The sequence below is a fragment of the Anolis sagrei genome, chromosome 1 (genome assembly GCF_037176765.1).
Source record: "Anolis sagrei isolate rAnoSag1 chromosome 1, rAnoSag1.mat, whole genome shotgun sequence".
Classification (NCBI taxonomy): Eukaryota; Metazoa; Chordata; class Lepidosauria; order Squamata; family Dactyloidae; genus Anolis; species Anolis sagrei.
In genome coordinates this window covers 46,798,199-46,811,399 of record NC_090021.1, presented here as the reverse complement: position 1 = coordinate 46,811,399, position 13,201 = coordinate 46,798,199, and the positions used below count along the sequence as shown (strand labels likewise).

The window sequence follows — 13,201 nt, the reverse complement described above, 5'->3', positions numbered from 1 at the left end:
TCCCTCAAACTGTTGGAGGGTTGTATTATAACTTGAATAAAGCATGAATAAATTCCTATGAACACTGCACATATCTTATTTGTAGTGCAAAATACACTTAAAAACAATACAATAATTCAAATGAAGAACAATTTTAACAAATATAAACTTATTAATATTTCAGTGGGAAGTGTGGGCCTACTTTTGGCTGATGACATAGGGTTATTGTTGTTATTTGCTTTCAAGTCGTTTCAGACTTAAGTTGACCCTGAGTGAGGGCCAGTTTAATGACCTTGGAGGGCCGTATCCAGCCCTCGGGCCTTAGTTTGAGGATCTCTGCTCTATTGTGATGAGGTCCATAATCCAGTTCAAAGCAGAAACGGTTGATTATCTGCTTTGATAATCAGAAATATATGGCAATATAGAAGGGGCCTGAGTGGAATGGCAAAGGACCTTTTTGAATGCCTGGATGGGAAAATGGTGGTGGTCAGAAGTGGCTGGATCCTTCTTTGTGGAATGGCTCTTGACTTATCCATGGGACATATAAAAAACACAGTATAGAGCCCCAAAACCTGCCATCAACTTATAATGAGGTCAATTTATACATGGCTATATATGGTAAGTTTGATTCAACTCTAGCAAAAAAGATGAAAAAGTAACTGTGGATGGGGATGCATACATTCTCAAAAAGACATCTGGACATTTTAATAACATTTTGATACAGATGCACATCTGCATCAATATCAGCCATGAGCATGAATGCCAATTTACACATGCAGATTTCTCTTGTAGGGTTGTGAAGATATATTTAACCTGATCATTTTCAAAATGCTCCAACAGCAGATTCTCTATTTACCATGAAGTAGTTTACAAATAATAGACGAGAACCTTCAAATGGTAAAGGAATTACATTCTGGATTTTAGTCCAATTAATTCCTAATGACTCAGTGATATGTAAAGCTTCAATTTGCCAGTAATACACATTCAAATACACACATGGATGTGTGTGTGTGTGCACATACAGCTAGACTTTGATCAAGGAAGCACAAAGCCTCCCTTTCTTGAAATACCAGTTTTCCTCACAATGAAGATGTAGTGAAAGGGGTTTTTTTGCTTGCTGTTGCTTCCCAGCTCTCCTAATGATGGAATGTTGGGCTTGTTCATCCTTTAAATAAGATTTAGTAACACACACACACATATACACAAGCGCGCGCATGCTCTCTCTCTCTCTCTCTCTCACACACACACACACACACAGAAGTCTTCCCTCAGTGACACAGGACACCAAACATAAAAATGTTGGCAGTGCTATTTGAAAGCTCTGGAATTTGTAGTTAAAAGTAGGAAATTGAAATCAAAGGGTTTGGGAACCTGCTATCTATATATATAAAATGGGAAAGGGCGTTCAACAGGACAGCAAAACGCGAAAAAACCCCGACGAAAACTCACCAAATTTGCCGTGCACATACCTCAACCCACAAGGTATGCACAACACTCATCAAAATTCCAAACAACATTTCAACAAACTCACAATTACAAAAACCAACTGAGCATGTGCAGTGCCCAGGGGAGGAAGTACACAGGCAATGCACTCTGGGAACTGTAGTTCTAGAACGCGGCCTACCCGCTGACGCTGAAGCCCCGGCCTGGGAGTTGGAGCTCGGCCAGCTGTGCTCACTGGGCGCCAGGATGCAGCGCGACCTGCGAAGGCTGCCCGGGAGGCCCCCGCTGCGCACCTTCCTGGCCCGGCCGGGAGAGGACGCGGCCCGGCTCTGCCGAGGACAGCCCATCGGCCACCGCAACGCCCGGCCCAGGCCGCCCCTGCACACTGCCGTCTGACTCCGCCATCGATGAGGAATGGGAAGAAGGGAAGGAAGCGGGAGAGGGAAGGACGGACGGAAATGAGGGGAAGGGGTGTAAATAGCAAGGAAGGAAGGAAGGAAAGAAGGAAAGAAAGAAGAAAAGTGGGAAGGGGAACGGAAGGTGAAGGAAGGAAGGAAGGAAGGAAGGAAGGAAGGAGAAGTTGAGAAGGTATATGAAAAAAGAAAGGAACAAAAGAAAGAAGAAAGGGAGAGAAGGAGGATGGGAAAGAAGGGAGAAAGGAAGGAAGGAAGGAAGGAAGAAGGAAGGAGGGATGGGAAGGTGTATGAAGGAAGTAAGGAAGGAGAAGTTGAGAAGGTATATGAAAGAAGAAAGGAAGGAAAGAAAGGGAGAGAAGGAGGATGGGAAAGAACGGAGAAAGGAAGGAAAGAAAGGGAGGGAGGGAGGGAGGGAGGGAGGGAGGGAGGGAGGGAAGGTGTATGAAGAAAGGAAGGAGAAGTTGAGAAGGTATATGAAAGAAGAAAGGTAGGAAAGAAAGAATACAGAGAGAGAAGGAGGATGGGAAAGACGGGAGAAAGGAAGGAAGGAGGAAAGGAAAGAAAAATAGAAAAAAAGAAAGGGAAGGGGAAGGGAAGGTGTCAAAAGGAAGGAAGGAAGGAAGGAAGGGGAATTTGGGAAGGGGAAGAGAGGAAAAAAGCGAAGGAAGAAGAGAAAGGGAGGGAAGAAAAGAAAGAAAGAAAAGGAAGTCTGGAAGTCAAGAGCGAAGGAAGGAAAGAGATAGATAGGGAAGAAAGGAGAGAAAGAGGAAGGAAAATAAAAAGGGAGGAGGAAGGAAAGAGGAAGAGAAGGAAGGAGGAGAGAAGGAAAAAGGGAAGGGAGGAAAGACGGAGCAAAGGAAGAAGTGAAAGAAGGAGAGAAAGAGGGAGGGAAGGAAAGAAATAAAGAGAAGGAAGGATGGGAGCAAAAAGCTAAGGAAGGAAGTAAACAGGTAGAGAAGGAAGAAAGGAAAGAAGAAAAGGAAATGAAGGAAGGAGTGAAAGAAGGAGAGAAAGAGGGAGAGAAGGTTGGCCACAGCAACGCGTGGCGGGTAAAGCTAGTTTCAGAATATTCATTTTATGCAATATTCACATGGATGATTTTTCAGTCCATACAGCTTATGCCTTCATTTTTGAGGAAACTGTCTTAACATGCATCTACTCTGTAGAATTAACACGGTTTATTATTTATTTATTTAAAACATTTATATTCTGCCCTTCTCACCCCAAAGGGGACTCAGGGCAGAGCACAGCATGCATATATGAGGCAAACATTCAATGCCAGGACATGAATTCATTATATGCATACATAAACATATGATGGTTAATGCCTCTCTACAAGAGGACAAGATTCCAGTCAGCCTAAAAGAGGCTGTTATAAAACCGCTGTTGAAGAAACCATCACTGGACCCCCCCAACTGAACAACTTTCGGCCAGTTTCCAATCTCCCCTTCTTGGGCAAAGTCCTGGAACATGTGGTGGCCTCGCAGCTCCAGCAATTCTTGGTAGACACTGATTATCTAGATCCGGCACAGTTTGGCTTCAGGCTGGGACATGGTACCAAAACAGCCTTGGTCACCTTGGTAGATAATCTTTGCTGGGAGCTTGGCAGGGGGAGTGTGTCCCTGTTGGTTCTGCTGGCCTTTGATACCATCGACCATGGTATCCCTTTGGGATGCCTCAGGGATATGGGACTTGGAGGTACTGTTTTGCAGTGGCTCAAGTCCTTCCTTGAGGGCCATTCTCAGAAGGTGTTACTGGGGGACTCCTGCTCGTCCTCACAACCATTGACCTGTGGGGTCCCGCAGGGATCAGTACTGTCCCCCATGCTGCTTAACATTTACATGAAGCCGCTGGGAGAAATCATCTGGAGTTTTGGGGTCAGATGTCATCTGTTCGCGGATGATGTTCAGCTCTATCACCCCTTCCCATCTCTCACTAAGGAGGCTGTGCAGGTCCTGAACCGGTGCTTGGCTGCTGTGTCGGTCCGGATGAGGGGGAACAGATTGAAACTGAATCCGGACAAGACAGGGGTACTCCTGGTCAGTCATAAGGCTGAACAGGGCATAGAGTTACAGCCTGTGTTGGATGGGGTTACACTCCCCCTGAAGACACAGGTTCGCAGCTTGGGAGTGATCCTAGACTCACCGCTGAGCCTGGAACCCCAGGTCTCGGTGGTGGCCGGGAGAGCTTTTGCACAATTAAAATTTGTGTGCCAGCTGTGCCCGTACCTTGGGAAGTCTGATCTGGCCACAGTGGTCCATGCTCTTGTTACATCCCAAATAGGCTACTGCAAAGCACTCTACGTGGGGCTGCCTTCGAAGACTGCCCGGAAACTTCAATTAGTCCAACGGTCGACAGCCAGACTGCTCACTGGAGTGGCGTACAGGAAGCATACAACTCCTCTGTTACGCCAGCTCAACTGGCTGCTTATCAGCTTTCAAGCACAATTCAAAGTGCTGGTTTTAACCTTTAAAGCCCTAAACGGTTCTGGCCCAGACTACCTGTCTGAATGTATCTACTGGTATGAACCCTCACGAAACTTAAGATCATCTGGAGAGGCCCTGCTCTCGATCCTACCGACATCGCAAACGTGATTGGAGGGGTCGAGGTACAGGGCTTTCTCATCAGTTGACTGTATGAAAGCATTAAGGGCGATGCTGTACAAGTATGGTCGAAGAAAATCCATTCATCAGGATTTGTGGAATTAATGCGGTCCCAATGGTCAGGTGAAGGGGTGCCTCACCTCGAAGATGTAAGTGAAGGGCTCTGGATCCAGAAAAACACAACTCTTTTACCTGTCTGGCCTGCCCTTATATCCTATTACCATACCTCCTCTTCTGCCTCTTGGATCTCGCTCCTGAAGACTGCAATGAAGTGGTGCTGGTGCACATGTGCAAGATCTGAGAGGCAGAGAAGGAGGTACAGCAATAGGAAATTACCATATTGAAATCAAAGCTGATGCTTTTAAAAATTTTATTTGGTGTGCTTTGGAATAGGGGTAGTCTTATACGGCGAGTATATCCCAAACTCTATTATTTTAACTGGAAAAGTTGGGGATCATCTTATATGCCCAGTCGTCTTATATGTGGTACTGTATATACGGTAGTTTTAGTGGTGTCAAACTGCATTAATTCTACAGTATAGCTCAGGCATGGGCAAACTTTGGGCCTGCAGGTGTTTTGGACTTCCAGAAATCCCCAGCCAGCTTACCAGCTGTTAGGAAATGTGGGAATTAAAATCCATAACATCTGGAGGGTTGAAGTTTTCCCATTCCTGGTGTAGATGCACCCATGTTCACCAATAAGGATTTAACTAATGCAGTTCTTATTAATGCAGCATTAAAGAAACTTGTAGCAAAGTGAACTCTTTCCATGAAAAAGGACTAAGTTAATTATGTATAACAGAAATATCCAGTCTGAAGCACTAGAGACACTGCTGGTCAGTGACAGCAATCCATAGGTATTGGTATACAGATCCAGAATAAGTCTTTACAGTCACTTGCAGACCCACCACCAAGTCTATCCTTGGAAGATGATTACGTTAGACCAGGAGTGATAGCCTGTGATGATAATGGTGACATAATATATAGCTGATATATAGGATGCCATAGAGAAGCTACCATGGATGCTACTTCAGAACCCTGGTCGATCTAGTCCGAGATTATCAACTCTAACTTGTGGCATCTCTCCAGCCAAGATTCTTTCATAGCCCTGTCTGGAGGTCCTGCATGGTTTCTCTGATGCTGCTTACTTTCCCATAGCAAGTGAGACTGCACTCTGGATGCTATGATGTTTGGTTATGTCACAATACTGAGTGGGTGTCACCAATACTCATAATGCAGTATCAGTACCCTTTTGTAACTTGTTAAAACTTCGCCTAAAACAAACAAACAAACAAACAAACAAACAAAAAACACTCCAGACCCATAATGGCAATTTTGCTGTGCTGAAAATCATGTAAGGAGGAAGCATAGTTCAGAAGCTGGCTCCTATTTTCTACACTGATTTTTATTCAGAAAAGCAGAAATACAAAAAGAAGTACAGGCACAAAAAATTAAAGAAAATAAAAATGATACCAAGAAAATTGTTTTTCATAATCTATAAAACTAAACTACAGCTAACACAGCTCTATCTAGTGCAATAATCCTGACATAAACAAACCCGCACTATTAAACACGTTCTAAGTCGCCTCTAGCTGAGAAAGGCAGTATAAAAATGCGATAAACAAACAAACAAACAAACAAACAAACAAACCTGTAACTACTCGTTGGAGGTAGGGCCTTTGCCGGAAGTCACATGATGTTGTGCAATGGCCAGCGTGGGGCTCCATCCAGAAGACAGGGTGGAAGCGTCCTAGGATGCTGATTTAGGTAAGTGTGATGAGGCCATAAGTAGTCAGATCCTATTGCAGACCATTAAGCCAACTATGCTTCTTTATTTGGCTAAATCGTTAAAAGACTCTATAGACCTGCATATCTTCAAAGTGATATATGTGGTCATTTGCCATCCAGGACAGACAGGTAAGTCCTTATACAGTTGGCCCTCTGTATCCACAGATTCCACCATCCATGACTTGAATTTTTTTTAATATCCACAAAGCAAATTTAAGTTTTGCCATTATATATATAAGACACCATTTTACTATATACACCAATGAATATAATGTGATGTGAACATTTATGGAATTTGGTATCCACAAGGGATTCTGAAGTCAAATCCCAGTAGATACCAATGGCTCACTGTACATAATCATAATAAATGGGCACACATCTGACTCTAGAGTAAGAAACAGCTTTAAGAACTTGCCTCCTTGCCTTGGAAAGAGTGCATGTGATGTGCAGGCCAAAGAAAGAAAGCGCATGCCTGCCTTCAGCTGAGCGCCTCTCCTCTAGAATAGAAACAGCTTAAATGCCTAACATGATGGAAGCGGAACATGTGAAGCCCCCCCCCCCCCCCCCCATAATGGGTTGAAAGAAAACAGATCTTTCGGCACTCCAGAGCAAAAACAGATATCTGCCCTTCCAAATTCAGGATCAAGGCCCTCACCAAAAGCCAGGAAATGAAATGACTCAAGGTTTGCCTGGATTGCACATGCCTAATATTGATATTTCCATGTAACTGTTTTGTTTTTTTTGTAATGGCCACTGTTCAGCGTGTATATATATATGTGTGTGTGTGTGTGTGTGTGTGTGTATTTGCATTTCTGATTCCACTGACATTACTGATTATAGTCTTCCAACCAAGCATTTTTTACCATTTGCCAATTAAGGAAGCACTCCATGTCTTTTGGCTGCATTCCTTGAAAGCTTATACCATACCAACATTTACTAGCCTGTAAGGTCCCGCAAGATTGCATGTTGTTTCTTCCTGAACATAATCTATATGCCAGAGTAGCTGGGAACATTCATTGAGAGGCATCATGTGGCAAATATTGAAAACCTGTGTTCCTCTGCTGCAGTTAGCTATCTTTTTGCTGTTAAAACTGTAAACATAAACACAAAATGCCAATTCACAGCAGGAGGTGCAACAGTGCTGATAAAATTGGAGTCTTTATAAGAATGGTTTCATTTGAAGAACATTGGATATATCCTGCTGATACTTACATTCTGAGAGATAAAATGATATCATTTATCCACATAATCCCATTCAGATTTGTTTCAAGTAACATATCTGATAGGAGACATTGACTCTCTAGTCGATGGCAAATAATAAATGGAGTGTTAAAAAGGCCCATTTAAAATCAAAACATAGCTCGCTTTCCTTTCTTTTTTTGTTATATTAACTCAGCTTTTTCAGCTTCAGCCTGTACCTGATTACTTGAAGTGTATTGGATTCAGTCTGATGCTAAAGGCAACCAACCCTAAAGGGCAGTTAGATTTCTAGAATACATAAAGATTAGCAGGGACAGTTTCACACACCGAGTCTGGGGAAGCGGAAGAACATGAATCATTAGGTTTGAAATGCTTTCCTTCCTCCTTGAAGATCAAAAATATCAATGGGTGACTGGGCTGCCTCTTTTTAACTGCATCACAGTCTCGGAATGGCTTTGGGCAGGAACAAAGGACCAACTATACAACAAATTAAATCAAGCTGGAATAACGGGGATATTACATTAAAATAAGAAGCAGAATAAACAGTTTTTTAAAGAGACAGAATGATAACCATTAATCTAACAATAAATGGAGCCGATAGATATCAATAGCTAAACTAAAGAATCTGTTGTCCACAACAGTCTCAACCTGGAGCCCTTCCCATGTTGTAGACTACTATATCTATTATTCCCAGTCTATTATTTGGGCACTACATGGAGTAGTTGGAAATAATACGTAATTTCAACCAGGTTAGAAAAGGCTGTGGTCTCAGAACAGTCTTCAATGATTTGCTAAATACACTCTTAGGTCTCCATTTGATTACAACTTTGGGAAAAGCCACATGAATATTAACTAATATATTTTGTGGCTGGTGGTTGTGTTACCTATGATGTCACAAAGAATGTCTTGAGCTTCCTGACTTTAACCTAGTTTGTGGCTGTTGAAAGCTGTTCATAGACAGAAGCTTTTAGGACATTTTGCAATCACATAACTAGGACAATATATCACTGTCTTGTGTGTGTGTGTGACATACTGTAGTATCTGTTACGTTACACATTTATGAGGCACTCAAGGTTATGCTGCGGATAAATGTGGAGTAATAACAAAAACAACTCAAAGTCTTGTGGGTTTCACAAGACCAACAGCATCGTATTGGCTTAAATGCTCGTGGACGGCAGTTCATCTTACTAGCGTCTAAAGCATGCCTAGTTACAGGTGTAAACACACACATAACAGAAGTAGCTGGAATTGTAAACAACGAAATTAAAGAGAACTGAAATTCTGCCCCATTTACATGGCCATATAATGCAATTTGGAATGGCATTATATGGTCAGTGTAGATTATGTCACAAAGAACTGAGAGAACTGGAAATGATTAAGTCATCAATCGTTGGCCATTCACAAAAACACTAACTGGGTTATTATAAGGACAGATAAGTTGGGACAGCTCTGGTTAGTATTTGGATTGGAGACACAACAAATACCAGTTGCTACAGATGACTGCTTCTTAAACTTTGGGTCATGAACCCAAATAGGGTCCCCCTTAGCTCAGTGTTGGGGTCCCAAAAATGGCATCAGTAAATGTTTTTCTGAATGCCACCTAGGTTTTAGACCTTTATACAAATCTGTTGTGCAATGTTTACAGTGGACTCTACAAAAAATGGCTTCAGCTGTACTTCATAGAAAGGAAAATCAGTCAATGCGTTATTGATTTACTGTACTTACGTTAGGTCTTAATTTGATGTTAGGGTTTAATGTAATTTTTATATGTGGGGTTTTTCTGGGATTTTATGTTAGTATCGTGTGTTTTATGTAGGCATTGAATGTTTGCCATTGTTATGCCGGAATCCGCCCTGAGTCCCCTCGTGAAAATAGGTGAAATGCAAATAACGTTTTATTTTTATTTTATTTTATTGTTGAAGGCTTTCATGGGCAGAATCACTGGGTCAGACCCCTCAACCTCTGAGGATGTGGGCAAAACATCAGGAGAGAATGCCTCTGGAATATGGCCATACAGCATGGAAAATTCACAGAAACCTAGAAAAACAGTCAGTTTGGCAAGCCTTGCAAATATTGATTTGTTATCAGTGAAAGTTTGTTTTTATAACTATTATATATACCTGATATATATATATATATATATGCCATCCCCTGCCATGCGTTGCTGTGGCCCAGTCTGTGTATATGTGCTTTGTGTGTGTATATATTTGTGTATGTGTAGTAAAAGCAATGGTATTCCCTGTCGTAACCTATGGATGTGAGAGCTGGACCATAGGGAAGGCTGAGCGAAGGAAGATAGATGCTTTTGATCTGTGGTGTTGGAGGAAAGTTCTGAGAGTGTCTTGGACCACGAGAAGATCCAACCAGTCCATACTTCAGAAAATAAAGCTTGACTGCTCATTGGATGGAAGGATATTAGAAGCAAAGATGAAGTATTTTGGCCACATAATGAGAAGACAGGAAAGCTTAGAGAAGACAGTGATGCTGGGGAAAATGGAAGGAAAAGGGAAGAGGGGCTAACCAAGGGCAAAATGAATTGATGGTATCCTTGAAGTGACTGGCCTGACCTTGAAGGGGCTGAGGGTGGTGACGGCCGATAGGGAGCTCTGGCGTGGGCTGGTCCATGAGGTCACGAAGAGTCGGAAGTGACTGAATGAACAACAAAATGTGTGTATATACGTGTGTTTGCATATATATTGTAATGTATTTTTTATTTTTGGGCTTTTTAAGTCTCTTCTGCTGTTTTCCAGTGTTTTTATGAGTGATGGTCACTTGTTGGTCTGATAGATGTATTGTGTCCAAATTTGGTGTCAATTCGTCCAGTGGTTTTTGAGTTATGTTAATCCCACAAACGAACATTACATTATATGTATATACTAGCCGTCCCCTGCCACACGTTGCTGTGGCCCACATGGGGGATCTGTGTGGGAGGTTTGGCCCAATTCTATCATTGGTGGGGTTCAGAATGCTGTGATTGCAGGTGAACTATAAATCCCAGCAACTACAAGTCCCAAATGTCAAGACTGTATTTTCCCCAAACTCCACCAGTGTTCATATTTGGGCATATTGAGTATTCATGTAGAGTTTGATCCTGATCCATCATTGTTTGAGTCCACAATGTAGGTGAACTACAACTCCAAAACCAAAGGACACTGCCCACCAAACTCTTCCAGTATTTCCTGTTGGTCATGGGAGAACTGTGTGCCAAGTTTGGTTCAATTCCGTCGTTGGTGGAGTTCAGAATGCTCTTTAATTGTAGATGAACTATAAATCCCAGCAACTACAACTCTCAAACGACAAAATCAATTTTTTGGAGTGAAGGACATACATTGGGTTGTTGGGTGCCTTGTGTCCAAATTTGGTGTCAATTCGTCCAGTGGTTTTTGAGTTCTGTTAATCCCACAAACGAACATGACATTTTTATTTATATAAAGAAAGAAGATATGTATGTTTACATGATACCCATAAACATTTATTGAATTTAATAGGGTAAGAGGGAACAAAAGTCTCAAGCTCTCTCTGGTCGGATCATCCTCCAACGTGAACGCTGCCTCTCTCTTCGCTGAGAGGGAGAAGATAAAAAGCCCGGGCAACCCCAATAGGAATTCCCGCGGTGATTCCCGCCCTGACAGGGAATTCCATCAGCCAAGGGAGGAGGCTTTTTACACTCGCTTCCGGGTTTGACTCTTTTTAACGCATGCGCAGAGCTTCTCTGCCTCACCCTCGGACCCCATTTCTTCAGACCGTACCATTGCGACAGAGCGGCGGAGGGGGCGCTTGAGCCTTTCCCCCCCAAACGCTATTGGAACGCTCGAGGGCTTTGGAACGCTTTCCTTCTCCTTCAAAAAAAGCCAAGGCGGTTTCATTTTGGTGCTGGTGAGGGAGAGGCTTCCTTTGGCGGTGCTCACCTCTTTTGGGCCGTTGGTGCAGTCCTAGCCGGGTCTCTTCCAGCGGCCGGGCCAGACCACCCTCCCTGCCGGAGGGGGAGGAGCCGAGGGCATTGTTGGGTCAGGGGCCACGCGCGGCCCGCGGGGGTGGCGCCTCAGGGCCCCGTCACAACCCGCCCCCGGCAGCCGCGGCCTGGCTCAGTGTCACCTCAGGCACCACAGGGCGCGGCCGCCTCTCGCTTCCGTTGCCGCTCGCGAACCCACCCACCGACCTACCCTGCCTCGGCTGCAGTGGTAGCGCCCGACTCCAGCTGACCGGCCTGGAATCCCGGCTTCGAGCCCCGGCCTGGAACCGGTGACGACGACGACGCCTCCGCCGTTGCCGCCGCCGCCATGGGAGACACCGGCAGCGAGCGCAGCAAGGCCCCCAGCCTGCCTCCCCGCTGCCCTTGCGGGTTCTGGGGGTGAGTTGGTGGCCGAGAGAGGGAGGGAAGGAAGGAGAGGGACCAGGCCTGAGGGGAGAGGCCGAGGAGGAGGAGGAGAAGGGCAGCCATAGCCCTCCAAGGCCTGCCTGCCTTATCTGGAGGCCTGGGCCTGTGTTCATGGCGTTGAAAGGGGGGCGGGGATCTTGGCCTTCCTTCCTTCCTTCCCCAAATGGCAAACTGTGTTGATCTCTCAGTTCTTGTGGGTTTGATCTCCCTCGGGCACTTCCCTAACTTCTCCCCCTCTCCCCCCTCCCTTTCTGTGTTTAAATCGACCCACCGACTTCCTTATTTCCTTATCTGACTGCCCTTTGCTTATCCCTCTCGGGTTCTTCCCTAATTTGTCCTCTATTCATTTCAAGATTAGGACAACAAAACAGTCAGGTTTAGGAGTGGCTACAGCAGGCCTGGGCCCTCCTTCCAGGTGTTTTGGACTCCAATTCCCACCATTCCTAACATTCCTCAGGCCCTTTCCTTCACCCCCCCCAGCCCTTTAAGCCTGAGAGTTGGAGTCATAGAATCATAGAGTTGGAAGAGCCTTTAATCCTGAATCATAGAGTTGGAAGAGATCCCCTGGGCCATCCAGTCCAACTCCCTGCCAAGAAGCAGGAAAATTCCATTCAAAGCACCCTCGACAGATGGTCATCCAGCCTCTGCTTAAAAGCCTCCAGAGGAGGATCACTTCCCGTCTGATCTGTTCTATTGTTATTCCAGGACACAAAGGTTTAGATCTCTAGAAATAACACATTTATTCTGTCTATATAGAGTTATACAAGTTATTATTCATAATAATGTAATAATAATAATAATGATAATAAACTTTATTTATACCCCGCCACCATCTCCCGAAGGGGACTCAGGCGGCTAACATGAGGCCAAGCCCAAAATTGCAGTACAGCAAAATAAACTACAAACAAATAATAATAGTAGTAATAATAATAAACTTTATTTATACTCCGCCACCATCTCCCGAAGGGGACTCAGGCGGCTAACATGAGGCCAAGCCCAAAATTGCAGCACAGCAAAATAAACTACAAACAAATAATAATAGTAGTAATAATAATAAACTTTATTTATACCCCGCCACCATCTCCCGAAGGGGACTCAGGTGGCTAACATGAGGCCAAGCCCAAAATTGCAGTACAGCAAAATAAACTACAAATAATAACATCAAAATAAAATATATGAAATAATAGAATATCAAATAAAAAATAACATGATAGAGAAATATTATAACGCTTTTCCTACTAGAAGCACTGTTTTCTCACATTTAGCAATTTTCCTGGTAAATATGTTCATTCCTTGCAAGTGAGTGAACAGGCTTATAGAGAAAGTATAGATCACTCTGCAACTATTACACAAATCCACTTAGTTTCCTTCTTGGCTCCCAAAAAAGAAAAAAAC

The 13,201-nt window shown here is 43.8% G+C and overlaps 1 protein-coding gene across 1 annotated transcript in view; it reads left to right on the top strand.

The window, feature by feature from the left end:
* The first annotated feature begins 11,141 nt into the window (after positions 1 to 11,141).
* The window catches only part of ZFAND3 (zinc finger AN1-type containing 3), a 122,305-nt gene continuing 120,245 nt past the window's right edge, over positions 11,142 to 13,201 (top strand). The window contains exon 1 of the mRNA XM_060754080.2: positions 11,142 to 11,779. Within this exon, the coding sequence (XP_060610063.2) occupies positions 11,709 to 11,779 (71 nt within the window). The 5' untranslated portion in view covers positions 11,142 to 11,708. The remainder of the gene's footprint in view (positions 11,780 to 13,201) is intronic.